Below are 21650 nucleotides of genomic sequence, written 5' to 3' on the forward strand. Positions count from 1 at the left end.
GTCCTCAGTATCTTCCTGTCTACTCGCCTGCTCCTTACTTGGCTGCTGGACCATAAAGTCACCATGTTTTATGGCTAAATAAATGACTGGATTTTTTTTTAGTATAATTATGGTTTTTAAATTTTTGTATCCTTTACTGTTCTAATTCTTATGTTCACCACTGTAGAATCTGCTCCAGGGATGGAGTGGTATACAAATTTTGAAAAAAGAAGAAGTTTAAATGTAGGCCAGACTCCTTGAGCTTAGGGTGGTAGTTTTTACACACACACACACACACACACACACACACACTGAATTCCTTGTAAATTGTTGGAGAAGATTAGATAGCGAATGGACTCAAATCTTCTTCTTCCTGACAGCTCTGTGGTCTTTTCTCCTCTTCCCTCCCTTTCTCCTTCCCCACGTTTTCCCTCCAGCAAAGAGGCTGGAAGCATATCTGGATGGGGATGAGGATGAGGACGAGGATGACTCACAGAGGAATCCTTCCCATGATTCTTTGCCACCTCTCTCCAGATCACGTTTTTTCAGCCGTAAATCGAGTGCGTTTCTGTCGAGCAAATCTCTGAGCCGTGTATTTCGCAGCACCAGTACTATGGTCACGAGACAACTGGCCTTCAGTAGCCCACTTGTAAGTGTTCCTCAGATCCAAGTCAGCTCACACCTAAGTCTCCTGAAGCTATTAGCTCACCTGCTATTACAAGTCTTTGTTTGCTATTTTTGCTCTAGAAGAGAGAAGAAAGACACCCATTTTATGTAACCCTTAGCTGCCTGGTCATACAGTGGGACGGGGCAGGGGAGGAACCTCTTTCAGCCGTGGGCCAAATCCACTTTCGGAGTAGCTCCGTGGGGGAGGGGCTGAACTCCAGTGGTGTGTGGGGCTGAAGGCAAAAGGAGTGGGGCCAAAAACGCCAGCATATTTTAGCTGAAAGCCCTCTTTGCCAATAACTCGGCCTTAGGAGGGGCATTTCAACCATTTAGAAGGGGGGGGGAACTGCACAAAAGCCAGGGATCCCCCGAATCACTGTCTGCTCTGAAACCCTGAACCTTCCAGTGCTGTGTGGCTGTTTCAAAAGGTCCTTCTTGACCACATGCCATGAAAATGGAAGAATCTGACTGTCCTTTTTTTGGCTTGACTGACAGGAGACAGATGTTGTGCCAGACATCCGACTGCTATACAAGTTCCATCAAATTGCTTTGAAAAATTACACCCTGCTTGACTCGGCAACGCCTATGCCAGAGGTTGTGTGCATCAGCGAATTCTTCACTGCTCTTGCCATTTGCAACACGGTTGTTGTTTCCGATCCTGAACAACCACGTCTCAAGGTAAGTCCCTGAGTAAGTCCCCGGGTAAGTACTCAAGGTAAGTATCTGTAGCACACCTCCGTCTGCTGCAGAACAAAAGCTCTTTTTGGTCTCTGCAGTCTTCTTTGCATTGAGAGAAGAGAAGCTCTCATTGATGGATGAGATTTCTCCACCATTGGCTTGCTTGGGAAAAGAAACCACGATTCTGATGGAACTGCAGGGTACATGGAGTTCTTACCTAAAGCACAGCCAGTAAAACTTAGACAAAATGTTGACGTGGAAGCTTTCCATTTCTTTTTGAGAGTCAGGTTTACATGGGGGAGAAGTCTAAGGCAGAATAATGGAGTGGAGTCTTTTTAAGTAACGGCATGAGTATGAAGGACTACCCTCTGGGACTGTGGAGCCTGGTCAGCTCCTGGTTGACCAAGGAGCTGTGGGCTTTGAAACAAGCAGAGCCAGAGTGAAGATCACACAACGCTTCCAGGCACTGACTGAACACAAGAAGAGCACATTCATGGCCCTATTCCGTGACAGTGATTGCCTCCTTGGGGAGCTGTATGGCACTGTGTTTCAAGGTGATAAACAAATTAACATAACTAGAACGTTGCAGGTATGTGGTCGTAATATTTGAGGCCTCCTACAAGTTGCTTTGAGGATACAATCGGCCCTATTTGCTCTCAACCTGATGCCGTTATCTGGTCTTGTCCTATGGGATCATTTCCACTTGATGCAAATTAAATGCTTGACAGGGTTTGGCCAACCACCTGTTGGTTTGAGCCTTGCCCATTCTGGCTCCAAGCAAGAAGGAGTGGTCCTATCCACCTGGGAGGAAGGGCTTGTGCGGCCACTCTGAACAAACTCTCCCTGGACACAGAAAATAGTATTGCCCCGTTGCTAGTATCTTCTGTTTGGACAGTGTACTCAAGAGGGTGGAGGCAGCTCAACTCAAGGCATTTCTGGATGAAAAGGATTATCTGGTCCATTTCAGTATGAGGAGAGAGACACAAGGAATGTGGTTCCGTGGATTCTCCTCTCCTTGATCTCTCAGCAGTTAGCCAAGTAACCACATCCAGGTAGCCCAGTAATGCTCAGGATTTAAAGTCTTGTCCTGATGGTTGGGGGTGCCCCCCTCTAGTCCACCCCACCATTTATTATTATTATTATTATTATTATTATTATTATTATTATTATTATTATTAATTTATTTATATAGCACCATCAATGTACATGGTGCTGTACAGGTGCTGTACATGGTGCTGTACAGATACCATGAGCTGGTAGCACCCCCATAGAAAAGTACATTCCACCCCCTTTTGGTCATATTTTATAGGCCACGCCAGACCTTGTCAGCTGTCAAAGGAGAGCTTGTTTCAGCTTGTTTTGATCTTTTAATTGCCTCGTAATTATCTATTTATGTCCATGGTTTGTTTGTTTTATTATGTTGTATTTAGTACAATTATATTTCTATCTTCTGTACACCACCCTGGTATCCATAAGGATGAACGGCAGTCTAGAAATATTTCTAAGAAATAATATGAAAAATCTGCTTTGCGTCACAGGACACCTGCATTGTGGTTTCGCTCTAAACTCAAAATGATTTAAAATAAATACATAAATATTTGGTTCTCTGAATCAGAAAAAATAGGTCTGGACATTGGCATTCAGTGATGATGGCATTTGATTTGCCCGTGTGTGTGTGTGTGTGTGTGTGTGTGTGCACGCACGTGTGTGTGTCTATATATGTACTTAAATTGGGGTGTGGAGAACCAAACTGGGGTCTTAGATAAATGGGTTTTTTTAACAGCTTAGACTAGAGCATTGTTCACAAAGAAAATCTGCTGAGCAGTTATCAAAACTTGCTTAATCCTCACTCTTTCTCTCTGTAGTGGTGGCAAAAAAATGTTGGCAGTCCCCAAACTACTACAGAGCAGTAATTTGTTTTAATTTAGCTTGTTCTCAAACCAAACACGACCTATTTCCCAGTCTACAGTGGTAAACGGATTGTGCCATAATGATGGATAATGACTGACAAATCATTATTCTTTTACAGAGGCGGTGGTCTTCAGTTGTTTTGCCCATGGTGGATGTTAGAAGCATGTTTCAAAAGTTATTTTCAAGAAAAATTAGCCCTCTACCTGTTGAAACTACAAGCTCAGGTGAAGGTGCTCAGTCTGACAAGCACAAGAAACAAACAAAGCCTGTTCTTCATGTGACATTTCCAACACCTCTGTCCATTGATACCTCTACATCTTCTGAAGGCCCATCAACCACTGTAGTATCTCAGGATGAAGAAGTGGAGCCCTTTAGTTTCTCAAGGAATACGGACGCCAGCTTGTCCAATGAAAGCTTATGTTCACTTGAAAAAACTCAAGTTGAATCGTCCAGTGAAACATTGACTCCACTTGAGGTGTCTTATGAGGCGGAGAGTCCTGATGAAGCGGCACTAGTCCATGCCGCCAGGGCTTACCAATGTATTTTGATGGCTAGGAATCCTGAGCAGGTGACGGTAGACCTGGGTCCTCTGGGAATACAAAGTTTTCAGATGTTACGCATCTTGCCTTTTGACTCTACCCGGAAATGCATGTCCGTAGTGGTGAAGCACCCAATTTTGAACCAGATTGTAGTGTACACAAAGGGGGCAGATTCTGTTATTATGGATTTACTAACAACCAAACCAACAGGTATGGATGAAGCCTTTTTTCTTCTTCTTTTTTTTTACTTTCCAAAGGGATACTACAAAAGTCTTTTGTCTAAGTCAGATTTTTAAAAGTTGATTCATATCTGGCTATTGATGTAGTTCATAAGAGACATGGCCTTTTTCTACATCGATTCCAATATCTGTTAAAACTAGGATGGGGAAGTTCTGGCCTGCAGCCCTAAGCTGGCCTGTAGAGGTTTGGACTCCAACTGTGCGCTCCCCTCCCCAGGCCCTGCCTCCAGTCCGAGAGGCTACCAAGGGCTTGGGGAACGGGCGCAAAGAAGAATCCTCTTGCTATCTCCAATCTCTTACTAAGCGCAAATCTCATTGCCTAAATCTCATTGCAAAGTATAGGTCTGTGGGGTAACTTCCTGGTGTTGCATAAAATGGTCCTGGTCAATTTTATCCCCGTATCAGCTTTCCCTTCATGACATCTCAGGGCAAATGTTCTGCTAGATGTTGCAGTGCAGTTTGCAGAACAGCACCCCTGTCAGAAATTCTTTTGCTGGCTTATCTCTGGATCCAACCCATAACCTTTTTGCAAGATTTTAATCTTTTTTCAAGCGTGATCCACACCTTTAGTATTTTATGAATATATTTGTTTATTTATTTAAACCCAGGTATTGAAAAAATAGACCTGCAAAGGAAAAGAATAAAGGAAAGAACGCAGATGCATTTAGATGAGTATGCTACAAAGGGACTCCGCACCCTCTGTATAGCTATGAAGGTAATAATGAATCATAGTTAATTGAGAACACAATGATGTTTCATGCTCAGACGAGCTGGATACTACTACTACTACTAATAATAATAATAATAATAATAATAATAATAATAATAATAAATAATAATAATAATCAATGAGATTTCTGGTTTAGTAAAAAGTGAGCACCACAACACCAGACAGCAGACACAGAATATCTAGGCACGCATGGTTGTGACCTGTGCCCAAACCATGGCTGGACGCCTGGGGTAGAGTTTGAAGATAAAGTCAGAGCTTCCACCTTTGACAGCACGACTTTTCTTCGCCACTCACCTTTCCCATTCACCTCACAGAAAGGGCAAATTGTGCATATAGAAAGGGATGGTCAAATGGAGGTGGCCCCTCCTCTGAGATGAATCAGCAAATTGCGCACAAATTGTGCTCTATGTATAAGGACTCCCATGTGCATAAGCAGAATTCTTAGGAAGGATTTTTAGCTATTTTTTCACACCAGAAACATGGCTGTTACTTTGAAGAGATATTTTCTAGTAATTTTAAGCAAGAACAGCAAGTTGCCCTGTTGTTTTACTTCTAGGCTTTCAAGAGGTGGCACTGGAGGATAACATGGCCTGAACATTCCTCATCATGTCACACTGCATTATTCTATAACGAATCCCTTGATAACACGCATTACTGTTGCTTTATATAAACTATCCCACTTCTAATCCTGGCAGTATCATTTTCAGGATCTCTAAAACCCAACTCAGTTTGTGAGTGGAATGGGGCACCACAAAAATAAGGGAGTCATTTCTGTGTATTGGGAGAGCTCTACAAGAATGCAGAAGTTTATTCTGTAAATTCAGACAAATATTTCTCTTTCCTGTTCTCCATAAACCTCCACTCTAGCTAAATAGTGTGTTTCACATTTGTAGCGCTGAAGCGGAGCCCTTTAGTCCTGAATAGAACAACATGGGAAGATATTCAGGAGGAAGGGAAAGCAGAAAGGCTGTCCTTTGTAGCTCTGAAGCTTCTCCTCCTTTAACGCCTCTGAACACAAGAAAGCCCCTCTTCCAGGCTGACTTTAGCTCTTCCTCCTGTTACGAGCTGATATGAGGACACATGGCAACATTTTGTTATGAGTCCCCACTTGTTTCCTATTGTTCTTGGTGGCTTCCACTTGGAGACAGGGGGGACATAAGACATTGACCTTCCTGTATTCAGTTGTTCTGGAACACCTTTGATTTTAGAGAAACACCAAATAATATAAACCCTGACCAATATCTATCTATATCTATCTATATATCAGCATTTTTAATTCAATCATCTGAGAATGGATAGATGACTTAAATGACTGGAACTCGTTTGTGATTTTTAAATGTTTTCTATATGCATTATTTTGGCCGGTGTGTATTTTTGCCGATTTTGCAGGTGTTGAGCAGTGAGGAATACCAAGAGTGGCTGAAAGGCCATTATTTAGCAGAAAGTAGTATTGAAAACAGGGAACAGATGCTCCTTGAGTCTGCAATGAGGCTTGAGAACAATTTAACGTTACTTGGTGAGTCAAGAAGAATACTGTTGACTAAATACTAAAAAATATAGATGCAAATCTAATCAATGTCAGCAAAATCTGATTTTCCAAACTAATGGGATTTGGCATTTGCAGGTTTTATATATATATATATATATATATATATATATATATATATATCCCCTGCAAAATTGACAATGTGTATATTCCATTAGATGAATCTTTTGTTAAGGGTGCAGGATTTTTTCCTTAATGAAGAGACACCCGAAGTGGCCTAGTAAAACTAGCTGCAAATCCAGAGCTGCATATCCAAGTCAATTGGACCTACACAGGCCTAGTTCTCACAGACATGGTAAAACTTGCATCTGGACTGAACCACTTCACACTACAGGTGGGAGCTCACACAAGGGAATCATCTTCCATGACACTGGGGCGGGGGCATCCCTACTGCTCTCGTATGGCGTCATTGACCTGCTTGTTGTCCTAGGAGCCACTGGAATTGAAGATCGCTTGCAAGATGGTGTCCCGGAAAGCATAGAGGCACTCCGAAAAGCCGGGATTAGCATCTGGATGCTGACAGGTGATAAGCGTGAGACAGCCGTCAATATTGCCTGTTCCTGTAAATTAATGGACTCAGCTGATAATGTCTTCACCCTTGTGGCTGATAGTCTGGTGCGTGGAACATTTCTTTTTTCACAACAGGATTTTACTAAGAGAAAAGTGTGCTGTAGTATGATTGAAAGACTCAAGGTCATAGACTTGGCTGTAGCTAGGATATGGTCCTCTTTGTACCAGGAAACTCCAAGAACAAACATATCCACACTGGGCCAGTTCCAGTGGCTTCGATGTAATTCATTTTGTACATGAGGATGTCTGTCATCCTCCACATCACACCCCACTGCTGCTGCCCCATTTCTTGTTGACCTAAGCCTCCACATTGGGCTGTTCAGTTGTGGGGCAGATGATGCGTTTTCTTTGCTTAACCCCCCCCCAACCCTGTATTTGTTTGTAGGATGAACTTTGTAAAATCAATATTTTACACTTGCACATTAAATAAATAAAATGATTAATGAATGTGGCAGCTAGTGTAACATAGAGGCTAAGGCCATAGCTAGACCTAAGGTTTATCCCTGGATCGTCCAGGGCTCAAACCTGTTCATCTAGGTGACACACAGGGGATCCAGTGCTCAGGCAGGGGCGAACCCTGGATGATCCCAGGATAAACCTTAGGTTTAGCTGTGGCCTACGAGTGTGAGCTGGGAAGTTCTTACTTGAAACCTGGCATCAGCCATGAACGCAGTGAAGTGCTTCGAATTCATTGTGTTTGTTTCCCTGCCTTGGGTAAAAACTTGACACACTAACATGTTCTTAAAATGCTTTCAAGAGCTAAATGCTCAATTACCAAGTTTGGAAATGATGCTAAATGGTGGTTAATAAATAATGAAAGCAAAAGCTTCCGATCTCCTCTTACAACCACACCAAAAGTGGAGGGGCAGGAGGAGTATTGTGATTTTATTGTCATGTTCAAACCGGACCTCCTTGATGTTTGCTTTCCCCCTTACAGCCTCCTCAGCCTTAGTAGAGCATTATTTTTCTGTTGAAAGTTAAAAGTGACACATCGTTCTGTTAAAGACACACAACACATGTTTACCTGACAGACCGCAACATTCATCTAGATGTGGCCTTCAAAGCGATGTTTTACTGTGCACTTGCAAGAAACAGAACCAAGACGAAACCGTCATCTCACCACCTTCCTTTTTCCAACCAGGATGCCTGTGGAAAGATGCTGGAGAGCATTTTAGAAGACATCCGGACAAATGCTCCTTCCAAGGACAGGCAAAGCACTGCGTCCCAAACCACCGTTCGCCAGTTCAGCTCTGCACTCGTTATTGACGGGCCAACCTTAGAGTTTGCCTTGCATCTGAGTCTGCAGAGTAAGTTCCTGCAGCTCACCAAAAGTGTCCAGGCTGTCATCTGCTGCAGAGTGGCACCACTGCAAAAGGGCCAGCTAGTGAAGCTGGTACGGAAGGAGCTGAAGGTGATGACACTCGCCATCGGTGAGTTGCTTCTCTCTTCGAACGGAGTGGCACGTATGCTGTGTGACCTTTGCGTTTCCTTTGAAGTATGCTCCTTAGTTTTTCCTTTAAAAAGTATTGACATAAACCAGTATGCTCCAACAGACAGAAGGCTAAAGGTAGAATATGTGGGATCCCAAGCAGGACTTGATTGATGAAAATCCTTGCTGCTCTGTAGAATCAGAGAGAGAAAAGGGGTGGGAGAGAGAGAGAGAGAGAGAGAGAGAGAGAGAGAGAGAGAGAGAGAGTGCTGTGTAGACTGTATGCAATTTGGAGGCAAGAACCTGTCCTCCCACCCCCAAACCTTTATGTTACCCTAAAAAACAAAAACACATGCATGGATGGTGCAATATAACTAATGGATAGAAATTGCTCCAGTCCATGTAAGATACCAGCATTTTGATGTTCAAAGCAGGCACTACCATCTGCTAGGGATTTCCACTCAAGACTATAATTGCCCCCCTTTCCCTTGAAGTAAACACGGGACCTTCATGTACATCAAGATAATTCCAGAATTCTTATTTGGAATAATCGCAGCCATGCACAAGCCACTGTTCTCCCTCCTCTGTTCTTCTCCTACAAATGAAAGGAAGACTTCAGACATTTCTGCTCTTAGTTAACCACAGTTTCCCATATTCTGTGGACCTATTTGAAATTAACCAAAGTTAGTGTTGACCACAGTAAAACCTTCTGAACTCTACCTTCCGGCCCAATGCTCGCTGTAGCTTGCTCCTGTCAAGAGAAGCCGTGGCTTATTGTGACTTCCAAACATGGCCTATCTTAGGCAACTTCACATGTGATATGGAATCACCACAGCAGGAATTGTGAATTCATCACGCTTTCTTTGCCCAAGATCCTCTCTAATTTAAATGCAAAGAAGGGGGTGGGTTTGCATGCGTATCCAGCCCACAGTTACACATGACTGGGAGAAGGGTGAAAAGCAGAAGCTTATTTGCGTTTCCAGATAACATGTGAAGTCACCCTCAGTTCCTCACCAGAGGAGTCATAATCTCCCTCACAGGCTTGTACTTGGCACAAGCAGGATAAAGATTATGTCACACTTTGCACATTTGAAGACGGCATCTCCTTGCACCTGGCAGACGGACAGTCCCATTTCATCCTTCCAGCACACTTTGCCTTCTGGGGTGGGTGGGGAATGCATAATGCAGCTATGAAAGCATGTTTTAGGTAGATGAGTAAAATGACTTACAGTCTGATCCTGCGTACATTTGCTCAGAGATAAGTATTTCTGAGTTCAATTGAACTCTCTCTGAAGGGACCAACAGCACATTATTCTTTGATATATGAAGCAAAAGTAGCTGAGGGAGGGATTTTGAGCAGAGAAGTCAGGGGAGGAACAGGACGGAGCGCTTCATCCTTTCCCATCCCAACCTGACCCTCCCCCATTATTATTATTATTATTTATTTATGTGGACTTAAGGACACGTGATATAGGCCTCATCTACACCAAGCAAGATATTGCACTATGGAAGTGGTATGAAAGCGGTATATAAAAGGCAGGAGCCACACTACTGCTTTATAGCTGTATTGAAGTGCACTGCAGGAGGTACACTACTACTTTATAGTGGTACTGAAGTGCACTGACATCTGTTGGGGCCCATGACACATCTACACCAAGCAGGATATAACACCATGAAAGTGGTGTGAAAGTGGTTTATGGTATGTGTCATGGGCCCCAACGGTTGTCAGTGCACTTCAATACCACTATCAAGCAGTTATGTGGCTCCTGCCTTTTATATACCACTTTCATTGTGCAATACCCTGCTTGGTGTAGATGAGGCCATGGATACAAGTCAGAACAGATACTCTGACTTGTATCCAGATCAAGTGGCAAGATTTTTGGTTTTGCATCAAATTTCGTGCATATTTTTGTGCACTTTTTCCAAAGTAGGCACCTATTGTGTGCCTTTTTTGAACTGTACAGGAGTTCTCCCATTGATTCAAATATATGCCATTTTTGTATACATTTTATCAAAGTACACATTGCTGAATGCATTCTTTTGTTGTGCAAATCACATCACAAGCTCGGAAATTTACAGGCTTTGGCCATAGATTGTGTTTGTTCTGCATTCAAGTCAGAGAGCAAATTGAGTTATTCTAGCCAAAAATGAACTAACACAAATTTCCCGTACATTCCTAGATTCAGCCCTTATTTGGAAAATACCGTTGTGAGTTAGCGAATGGTAGCAGAGAAAGGATGGGCAGGAAAAGAGATGAATTTTCCCTTCCCTCCTCTCATCATTCTCTGCTCAATCCTGCTCCCACCCCCACTCTCTGAGTCTGTGTACAAAGTCTGTGTACAAAGCAATAGTCCCCCAGGCCAATTCCATAGCAAGACTGTTCTTTTGCCTCTCTTGGAAGGTGACGGTGCCAACGACGTTAGTATGATTCAAGTTGCTGATGTTGGAATTGGAATCTCTGGCCAAGAAGGCATGCAGGTAGGATGGCTTGATGGATCCGTACATGAAAGCAGTGTTTCCAGTAGATCTGCTGGTAGGCTTGCAAGTCACATAATATATGGTCAGTGGCATTGAAAGCTGAATACTGAATACTTTGGAAATTGCATCTCTTGCATCAATAACATGTCATCTACTGGAAAGACAAATGCCATGGTATAAAAATGTAAGGTCTTGAGAACTATGTCCTCGTACAATACTATATCAGGTTCTACCATAGCTTTAGGTTCCTAGGAAATAAAGTATGTGTTAGGAGAACATGCCTGGAAATCAGAGGGTCCCCAAGCATGAGTATCTTCATGGGGTGTCTTCACTAAAGCAGGCTTGGCTAGATATCCAAGACACTTAAAGAGCATTTCCTGGGGTTGCTTTAGTGCTCAGCGGCTATCTACTCATCTGAGCTATTTTCTTAATTTATGGGGCAGTGGCCCTGTTCAGAAGACACCTTACACAATGCTTAAGGCATTTTGGCTTAAGCACCATGGTTAAAGCTGTGGTTTAAGGTGTCTTCTGAACAGGGCCACTGAAATGTATCTTGACGTTAAATCAGAAGGACAGAAGTGGATGAACTGTTAATGAATAGGCCACTAAATAATGGAGAATTAATAAGTGATGATTAACAAAAAGGATGGAAATATAAGTAAAAGAGGAGAGATTGGGGCAGAACTAAGATGGACAGCTGATTGAGAAGAAGGTTGAGGGGTAGAGGGTAGGTCAAAAAGAAGAAAAGCTTGGCTCATTGCCAGGTACGAAGCCTATGTGGAGCTTTATTTTGTGACTGACGATGTGGAGACAAGATCAAGATATAAAAAATTATGCAGAATCGATAGGAAGAAAGTGGGTAGAATGATGTTTTGCTCCCTCTCCTAATACTAGAACCTGGGGTCATCCCATGAAGCTGCATGGTAGGAGATTCAGGATAGCTAAAAGGAAATAGTTTGATTATGGGATTTACTACCACAAGATAGCTTGAAAAGATTGCTTTATATTACCTCCAGCATTGGTCATTATGCCTCTATGTGCTAGTTGCTGAACATGAGCAGGAGGGTGCTTTCCGTAAGCATCTGGTGGGCACTGTGAAGAGAACACTGAACTAGATTGCCCCATGCTTTGCTCCAATGTGGCTCTTCTTGGGTTTTATGCTCCCACGTGCAGTTGGCATCAGTGGGTAGCAGGGGGCAGGGAGACAAGTGATAGTCAATCTGTTAGTCTACAAAAGTCCATGGAAGCCTTCATTCTCTAGCTATCTTCTTGGTTGCTCTATTTTACTTCCTTTGTGTTTGCTTTCAGGCTGTGTTGGCAAGCGATTTTGCTATTTCTCAGTTCAAACAACTCAGCAAGCTGCTCTTTGTCCATGGCCACTGGTGCTACACCCGATTGGCTAATATGGTCCTTTACTTTTTCTACAAGAATTTGGTATGTTGCCACCCAAGGATGCCGTAATACTTTTGACAGAGTGGGAAAACAGTTCCTTAATGCTTAGAAACATGAGGATGATACTAGTAGGTTCTGTATTCAGATTCCAGTAGCAAAAATGGAGTCTGCCCATCTGCCTTGGGTTAAGGATCAGTGCTCCCGAGGCATTTAAAATCTATTAAACATGGACTGGGCCAAAAAGCTATCTCTCAGCATTAATGAGGCATTGTGACAGGTTGGCTCTGTATTGAAATGTACAAATTATCAAAGGGATCGTTTTATGTAGTTCCTGAAACAGGCTGGTCTTGCCAGCTGTGGTGATGACCTTGAACTGTTGGGCTTTCTTCTCTGAGCAGTAAGAATTCAGGAAGAGCTTCAGCATGTTACAAACCTGGGATGGAAATGACCACTCCCCATTTAGTAATTCCTCAAAAATATACCTATTCATAGCTCTAACCACAGGGAGAGCTTATTGTCTCTAACCGCTGGCAATGGAAATGAGGTGAGCATTACTGCGTTCTGGTCGCCTTGGGTCTCCAGCATGGTGCCAGTTTACCTCACTTGGTACCCTCCAGGCACTCTGCCCCTCCTGACTTCCCTTTTATTTCTTAAGACTGTGTTATTGATTATTATATGTTGACAGGGATGCTCACCTGCTGCAAATCAAAGTAATGCTTTCAGCTCTGTATTTGAGGTTGAAAAGATAGGTTTTGTCTTGTTTTGGAGCTCAGAGCCCACCTTGACCTTGTACTTAGGTTCTGGGGCAAGGTCCTTTTCTTTTCTTCTCACCATATTCCTTCTGGGAAATGTGTGTTTTGTGACCATCCATGCCCATTATGGCAGCCATTTTATGAATGAGACATCCCCTGTGGCCGCCATTTTTTGAGGGCACCCATGACACTCTCTCAAAATGTCACATGTGTCCTTTGTTCCAAAATGGTTGAAGACTCCTGAATATGAAATTCCAGGAAAGCAGGGGCAGTATAAGATTCTTCTTACATGTAGCTGGAGGCTACAGCAGTTTGAGCTACCGTGTATCGAGTTTTTAATAGGCTATTACAAGGTTAGCTCTTCTCTTCTGTTCTCAGCTGTTATTAAACTTGGTTGTCATGGCTTCTCCAAAGAACCGTAGGAATTCAGTGCTGAGAAATATTAGAAATCTTTACTGCTCAAAATTATTTCCAGTGCTTTGGGGCTATGGGCTTGGCACAGTTAGATTTGAAACATTAACATGCTACACTCCTGTAGAATCATTTGACTTCCTACACAAATACTCACCTGGAATTTCTCTGTCTCATCATAACAGGCATATGTAGGGCTCCTATTCTGGTATCAGTTCTTCTGCGGATTTTCGGGAAGCTCCATGACTGATTACTGGAATTTGATTTTCTTCAACCTCCTGTACACATCAGTACCCCCCATCATTTATGGGGTGTTAGACAAAGATGTCTCAGCTGAAATGCTTTTACGGAGGCCAGAACTTTACACAGCTGGACAAAGAAATGAGGTATTTCTTAGGTTGGCACAAGTGCTTGAAAGTTATTGAAGTGACTCCTGTGCTCTTGGTGACACAGTCCTTGCCACTTGAAATTGAATTTGAATATGTATTCCCTGTTATTAGATGCATTAAATGCATTCCCTATTATTCAATAATCTGATTGGGATGGATAGATGAAAGGCATCAATCTTTGCTAAGTTGCCAGTGTACAAATGTTGGTGGCCTTAGGAGGGTAGGAGAGATTATATATGAGACAGTAATTTGGTGCATCATTTGATGTTCTCACTGGCTGCCACATTGACTGCTATTTTCTGTACCATGTTGAGGGAATCTTCAGCAAAATGTGGCCCTCATTCTAGACTGTGTGCTAGAAAGAAATGCTGTAAAAGTCAGCCTGAAAATCTAAAGGAGAGCCTTCAGACTAGGCAAATAAGTAAATCTGAAGTGAAATTATTTGTCTAAAGTGGCACAGCAGATCTGTTTTAGAGGTGTGAATACAACGTAGATCACAGAATCTGTTAGTAACTCCCAGCATAGTGTCCGTAAGTAAATTTCACAAGATGTTCTTGATTATGAGTACCACGGTTCGATTGGTTCCTTCAAAATGAAGATATCTCTTTCTGATTCCTGTTTTGCAGCTTAAAACTTGCATTTAAGTACCAATGAATCTTGGTATGATAACTTGGTTTGCATCCTCTCATTTCAATATCTCATGATGCAGTTTGGCATAGAGGAGATCAACTGACACAGGCCTTAGCTAGACCTACCTTTTAATCCATGACAGAGGAGGGAAGATCCCACGATGTGATTATCGCGAGATCCCTCGTCTGTTTTCATGTGAGGCACGACCTCAGGAGGACAGGCGTTGCACCTGCCATTTTTTTTAAAGTGACACAAGTGCTCCAGCACTGAAAGCTAAGGTTTTTTTTTAAAAAAAAACACTTTCATTTCCCAACTCCCCCCACCCTACTCCTGATGGGCGCAGCGCTCCTGAGGAGTGCTGCACCCCGTGCGAGGAATCACACGGAGATGGGTCAACCTGCGGCAATGGGCGACATGCTCAGCCCAAGACCGCAGAAAAACCAGGCCCAAAGTGGAGGGCTCTATCCCGGGGCAAGGGAGGGAAGATCGCTCCCTGATCCCGAGATCCCCTCTGAGATTCCCACTGAAGACTGAGAACTGAGGCTCCTTCACATGGAGCTTATGGAGCACAATCAAGATCAATAACTCCCTAAGTTTGCGGGTCCTTTTCATGACGCTGTCATCCATTTTGTAGAATTATTCCGCCATGATTTAGCTCCTTGAAAATGAAATAACAAATACTCACCAACATCAAAGGGCTCATGTATTTCCAGGATAGAGCTATATTGCTGCAATGTTGCAGCACCATCTGCTGGCTGTATAATTGGAATATATGCAACTCCCCACAAAGGAAACAGCCAAAAAAGGTGGGGGAATGGGGAAGGCATGTGTATTGTGCCCATTGTAATCCCAGAAAGACTACTAAGAAGCACATGTAGTTCATTATTTAATGTTTGTGAACTGCCCAGAGAGCTCCGGCTATTGGGCGGTATAGAAATGTAATAAATAAATAAATAAATAAATAAATGTAGAGAAGCCCTGAGTCTTAGATGGTGATGCTGTCCATGGCTGCCAAGTACCCCTCTTGACAGCTCACCAGGGGGAGGTTCAGGCCTTTGAACATGCAGATAACTCAAAATTACTAGAATCCGTAATGGCCAAAGCTAAGATGTATTTTTTTCTCCTGTGTTTCCTTTTCAGCCGTACGTGAGATCAGCCTTTGCAGGCAACATAGCAGATGCTTTTTATCAAAGCTTTGTTTGCTTTTTTATCCCTTACTTTGTAAGTATTAGGAGTTCCCCCCTCTTGCCACTGTCTCTGTTCTTTTACCTTTCTTTTAAAAACAAGGTGAAGCCATTTCCCCCTCTTTATTTGTATGTTTAAACTTCCTGCATATTCACAAGAATAATCATATTTGTTTTTTGTATATGAAAAACCAACCAGTAGCCTTACAGGGCTTTGTGTTCTTACAGCAGCCTCCTTTATGGACTTGGTTGGAAAGATAGGCGCGGAGTACATGAATAACAGTTTCAATCATTGTTCCTTTGCAGACCTTCCTTAACTCTGAGATTGACATCTACTCTTTTGGTAATGTAATGAACACTTCTATGTTCTTTATCATCATGTTACACCTTGTCATTGAGAGTAAAACTTTGGTGAGTGAATTGCTTATTATTCTACAGCTGAATTCACAAATTATTCTTAAACAGGGCTGAGCCACCATTTATCACCTCACAGGCCATGTGCCTACACAATGGTGAGCCAGGATTTCCCAGCATCGCAAGCTGTGTGCTGGTGCACTCAACCCATTCCCTCCTGCTTGGCTCCTCCCAGTAGCACAAGCGGCGAAAGTAGTGGTGCAGGACCGCAGGTGAACATTGAGCTTTTAAGCAAGTCCTCAACTCTTAGGAGGGTTGAGAAGCAATACTGGTTTGGAATTGTGTGTGTCTGTCTGAGCCCAAAACTCTGCTTTTCGGTTCATCAGAATAGAAGCGAATTCGATTTCATTCTGTTTGTTCTTCTGGTTTTTAATTTATTTCAGAACTGGATACACTGGGTTGTTTTAGCTGGTAGCGTCCTTTTGTTCTTCGTTATTAATGGGACTTTTGGAGCTACCTGCATCCTCTGCAATCCACCAGCCAACCCGTACTGGATTATGGAGAGACAGATGTCTAATCCAGTGGTGTATCTGATCTGCTTCATCACAGTTATCATGGCTCTTCTTCCAAGGTATTTTCCTTCTCTGGAACCAAACATTTTGGGGTAGATAGAAATTCATGTTTGTGGGACCCCCTATGCTATGGCGCAAGCAACATTTCACATATGATGAAACAGCAAACCTGAGTTTGCCATTACATATAAACTCAAGAGGGAGCTGCAGCCACAGCTAATTCTGGCCATCTGCTAAGTGTGCCTGTGCAATAGATGTCTTTTCAAATGCCTGCTTGTTACATTCACATTAGGCGTTCACTTAAAAAGACCATCTCAATGTCTAAGACCTTTTGACTCAGAAACATGGTAAGGAAGAGCTATCCCAGTCAAAGTCAAACAAGAAGATTTCCTTCCTCATGTTAAGTCTAGCTTTGATGGAGCTGGTTAACCTTTGCCTGTCCTATATCACTTCAGGCTGCAGGTGGGGAATCGCATGATTGAAGGTTCTTACACACCAGGATCAATCCCTCTGCATAGAAAGCTATGTGTCAGGAAGAAGAGGCCTATTCTAGTCTGGACACAGGGAAATCTTTTTCTCCCAATCTCAAAATATTAGAATCAGGACTCCTACTTCCCTGCCCCCAGGCAGCTGCTGCATGCTCCCCCATCAGTGGCTTGCTCTGAGGGGTCCTTCCTCAGAGTGAGGTGTTGGCAGGGAGGTGGCCTTGGAGACTGCCTGAGCTGCAGCAGCACAGGGGATCTCAAAGGTCTCCTTTGCTGGAATGCCTAGCTCTGAGGAAGGACCCCTCAGAGCAAGTCATGTACACCAGGCAGGCTCTCTGGAGAGCTATGCTGGGTGCTCTCCAGACACAGCAGGAGAGTAGGCAGCATGACTCTCAAGAGCGCAGACCAATGCTTCCCTTTGGGAAGCCCTGAGAACATCAGCTCTCCAGAGGATGTCCCCTACCCACCCTATGCCTTGCTCTTCATGGTGCACCAGCTTTGGTTCCCACTAGTGCAACTAGGGCAGGGAGGTGGAGTCTCAGTGGTCTGTCAAGTTTCTATTGCCCTTTCTAGGTCGGAAAGTGGGTGTTTCGGACCAAATAGGGATTCTGTTGGCCTACTGCCTGCCCCACTGTTCATCAGTCTCCCTTTGTGAACTAGCTGAGGGGGTCTTGGGGTTGGTGCTGGAAGATCTACAGCTTCTTGTGCTGGGAGACTTCAGCATACACGCTGAGGCCACCTTGTCGGAAGTGGCTCAGGACGTCATGGCAACCATGGGTTTGTCTCCGTCGCAATTAGTATCTGGCCCCACTCATTTTCATCTCCCATGCTTTTTAACCACTGAGATTGTTTGGATTTTTGGAGTTCACTGCCACCAGTATGCTGGGGACACCCAACTCTAACTCTGCTTTCCATCCAAATCCAAGGATCCTAGTTGGTATCTGATATTAGTAATGGACTGGAGAAGAGCAAACAAATTGAAGCTTAATTCAGACTAGGGATGTGCGAAATCACCTGTGCCCATGGCTGCTCACCTGGGCGGATGCTCGCCCGTGGCTGTCCACCCTCTCACTGTGCTCTACAGATGTGTTTTGAGGCTCAGCGTGGCCTGGCAAGTGCTTGGCAGCTGCCCACAGCCACTCATTAAATTGTACCCTTTCCCCTGATGCAATCATGGTGGCTGCCATTGGCACAAAAGGGGGTAATATGCAATTTCCAGAACATTCCCCCCACCCTGTACCAATGCGGGCCTTAGAGTGTGAATGACAGATGTCACAGTGTTCCTGCTAATTAAGAAATACTGGGGCTACATTCCACTGTTTGTATCGGACCCTTCCTCCAAAAAACCTTATTTACAAGGGAGGGAGGGAGAGAGATTTGCCAAAGGCCACTCAAAGAACGTTATAGCTTGCAGGGATTTGGCCTTTGGCTTTCCTATGTCTTACGCCAACGCGCTCTAGCCAGGATCTCAGGATTTTGTTACATCCTGAACATTTTCAGTCAGGATGTGGTAAGAAGAATATAAATAAATTCTTGACCATCCATAATCCCCAAACCATTATCTGGACATCAGTTTTTAATTGGTTTCAGCATGATATGGTACTAGCATTGTTGGGACTAAGTAGTTTTGAGTTGTGATCTAACTCCAGTTTCTCGGTGGGGAGGGAGACAAAGAGCTTTATGGCCTCTTGGGTAGTGAGAGCCTATTCTGTCCTCATTCACAATAGTACTATTCCACAAAAGGCCACTTGCCCCAAGCATATTTCATCCATGCCAACACATCTTATTGGCCTTTCCATTGCAGGTTTATGTTCAGGGTGATCCAATCCACTGTATTCCCAAATCCGCTGGTGGAAGCCAGGCAGCTTGAAGGAATGGCCCTTAAAGGAGGGAAGGGTTTGCTGCACAATCCAAAAGTAGTCCCAGTGTGAGGGGAAGAATGGATCACCAGGAGACAAATGGGAATTCTGCGCCTGACAGTCAGTGGAAGGCCAAACGAAGAGGCTTCAAAGTTCAGACCCTGTAGAATAATTTCTTGTTGCCACCGAAATTAAATCTAAGGATCTTCCTTCCTTTTTTACTTTTAAAAAAATTAATGTTGACTTTTTTCTCTTTTTTTTTTTACAAGAAACTCATTCAATGACTGCAAATAAATATATGTTGAGAAAAGACTGGGTCAGAGAGGTTTATATAACAGATAACTCAACATGATGTAAAGTTGTTACGGTTTTAATTCATAAGCGATTTTCCAGATTTGTTCAGTGGGCGATTCTTGATACCGAGGGTCATTCTTTGATCCTGGTTGGGATGTATATGGAAAAACTGACTGCTATGTTTAATTTATACAGGCCAAATAATGATTCTTCGGTTATGTTTCATGATTGTTTTAGTAAATTGGTTGACATTGCTTATGATTATTTGATAGCGGGTGGGGATTTTAATGAGGTTTTAGATCCTTTGCTGGATAGGAGTACTCCTCCTCCTAAGACCCAAACAGCTGTGAGACTGGCACTCCAGGCTTATATGATGGGATATGGTTTTACTGATGCTTGTAGAATTTTACATCCTGATCATAGAGCGTATACAGAATTTTTGAAATGGGTTAAAATTTTATACTCGGCCCTGGGAGCTAGAGTAATGACTAAATGCTTGCTTTTAGTAGGGGTGTGCATGGACCCCCCGCTCTGCCCCGCGGGCCGATCCGAAAATTTCGGATTGGCCTGCTCCGCTCCGCCCATACTCCACGGAGCTCCAGCTCCGAATCGGAGCTCTGCAGTGGAGGGGAGTGGCGCCAGGTAAGGCCGGGAGAGGAGGGCGCGGGGGGGGTTACCGGGCCCTGCCGCCGTTGCTGCCCGTGCTCAATTGAAGAAGCCGACGAACTGCGGACGGAGGCAGGTAAGGGAGAGGAGGGCGGGGCGGTTACCGGGCCCTGGCACCATCGCCGCCCATGTGGCGACGGTGGCAGAGCCCGGTAAGGGACCAAGGGGGAGGGGGGCCTTACCTGCCTCCGTCCGCAGTCCGTCGGCTTCTTCAATTGAGCCCGCGGTTCATCCAGGAAGTCTGGGCCGCAAGTGCGGCCTAGACTTCCTGGTTGAACCGCGGGCTCAATTGAAGAAGCCAAGGGACCGCAGACGGAGGCAGGTAAGGGAGAGGAGGGGGGGTTTACCGGGCCCTGCCGCTGTCACCGCATTGGCGACAGCGACAGCGGCAGGGCCCGGTAAACCCCACTTACCTTTCCGGCGGAGCTCCGGATCGAGGCAAAGGATCCGCCTTCACCTCAATCCTCTTCGCCACGCTCTGCTGGCCCCCCAATCCTCTTCGCCTCCGCCTTAAGGGAAGGCGAAGCACCCCACTCCGCTTCTAAATCGCCGGTCCGATTAGAAGTGGAGCACATCCCTAGTTTTTAGCTGTTTTTCCTACTTGGGCGGGACACCAGGCAAGGATGTCCACTTTCCCCACTGATCTCCAATTTACTTTTGGAACCCCTGGCAGGTGCTATTAGACCAATCATTAGTATTCACGGTTTTGTGCATGCTGGCTTAGAACTTAACATTATTCTTTATGCTGATGATCTTTAGCTCTTTATGTAAAAACTCTGGTTATCGGTTCCAGCTTTGATGAACCTGATTAATATTTTTGTAAAAGAGATGTAAAATGCAATAGCAGATTTAAAACAGCAGAGCAAAAAACTGGCATGCTGCTACCTGGCACCGGAAAGAGCACAACATAGGCACCAGGCAAACCTCTCTAGGAAGCTCATTCCATAACTAGGGTGCCACAACAGAAAAGGCCCTTCTCCTCATAGCCACCGGCATCACTACTTCTGGCAGGTGTTCCCAGGGAAGGACCCCTGAAGATGACCTTACATATGGGAGGGGATGATCCTTTGGGTAACCAGGCTCCAAGCCATTTAGGGCTTTCAATGTAAATACTTTGAATCAAGCCTGGAAGCGAATTGGCAGCCAGTGTAGCTGGGAAAGTACTGGCATAATATGATCTTGTTGGCCAGCCTCGTTAACAATTTGCTGCCCTGTTTTGGACTAGCTGAAGTTTTCCTACATTTTCAAAGGCAGCCCCACTTATAATGCATTGCAGTAATCCAGACCAGAGGTATCAGAGCATGGATAACCGTAGCTAGGATTTCTCCCACCGGAAAAGGGTGTAGTTGGTATATTAGCCTAAGATGATAAAAGGTGCTCCGTGCCACTAAATTCACAAGTGACAGTTCTGGGTCCTAAAGCAACCCCACCCCCAAACTACGAACCTGACTCTTTAGGAGGACTGCAGTCATCTCCAGAAAAGGTTGAACTGAGATGAGCAACTCCTTCTCACCAGACTAAGAGGCAATAGAACGGCCGTAAAGGTTGCCACAAATGGGTTGGTTAAGCACTGGAAGAGCACAGAGCTTAGCTTAGCAGGGATACCTTCATCTTCGTGTTACTGGTATCAGTGGCAGTCGTGGCTAGATTGAGAAAAATGGGAATAGTGGTATGACCAGGTCCAAAATGAAGGATGAGGTCATTGGCTTCATGTGTGTTATAAAAGGCCAGGATTTGATCTGTTTCGGAAAGAGATCCTGGGAGAACGAGAAACCTGCCATACGTGCTTCAGCTGGCCTTGCCCACCAGGCCTTCCAGTTAGGTCAATACGAACTTTTGATATTGATAATGGAGTTGAGAGTAGGGTGACCATATGGAAAGGAGGACAGGGCTCCTG

General features: G+C 44.2%; 1 protein-coding gene across 1 annotated transcript in view; it reads left to right on the plus strand.

Annotated features, from left to right (window-relative positions):
- LOC134404413 (phospholipid-transporting ATPase VD-like) overlaps nt 1-18865 on the plus strand; it is a 54068-nt gene extending 35203 nt beyond the window's left edge. The window contains exons 12-25 of the mRNA XM_063135099.1: nt 417-628; nt 1141-1323; nt 3353-3983; nt 4621-4727; nt 6132-6258; nt 6719-6903; nt 8000-8288; nt 10689-10765; nt 12074-12199; nt 13506-13706; nt 15480-15560; nt 15830-15934; nt 16321-16508; nt 18739-18865. Of these exons, the coding sequence (XP_062991169.1) occupies nt 417-628; nt 1141-1323; nt 3353-3983; nt 4621-4727; nt 6132-6258; nt 6719-6903; nt 8000-8288; nt 10689-10765; nt 12074-12199; nt 13506-13706; nt 15480-15560; nt 15830-15934; nt 16321-16508; nt 18739-18865 (2639 nt within the window). The remainder of the gene's footprint in view (nt 1-416; nt 629-1140; nt 1324-3352; nt 3984-4620; nt 4728-6131; nt 6259-6718; nt 6904-7999; nt 8289-10688; nt 10766-12073; nt 12200-13505; nt 13707-15479; nt 15561-15829; nt 15935-16320; nt 16509-18738) is intronic.
- Nucleotides 18866-21650: the final 2785 nt, after the last annotated feature.

This window comes from Elgaria multicarinata, chromosome 10 (genome assembly GCF_023053635.1).
Source record: "Elgaria multicarinata webbii isolate HBS135686 ecotype San Diego chromosome 10, rElgMul1.1.pri, whole genome shotgun sequence".
Lineage (NCBI taxonomy): Eukaryota > Metazoa > Chordata > Lepidosauria > Squamata > Anguidae > Elgaria > Elgaria multicarinata.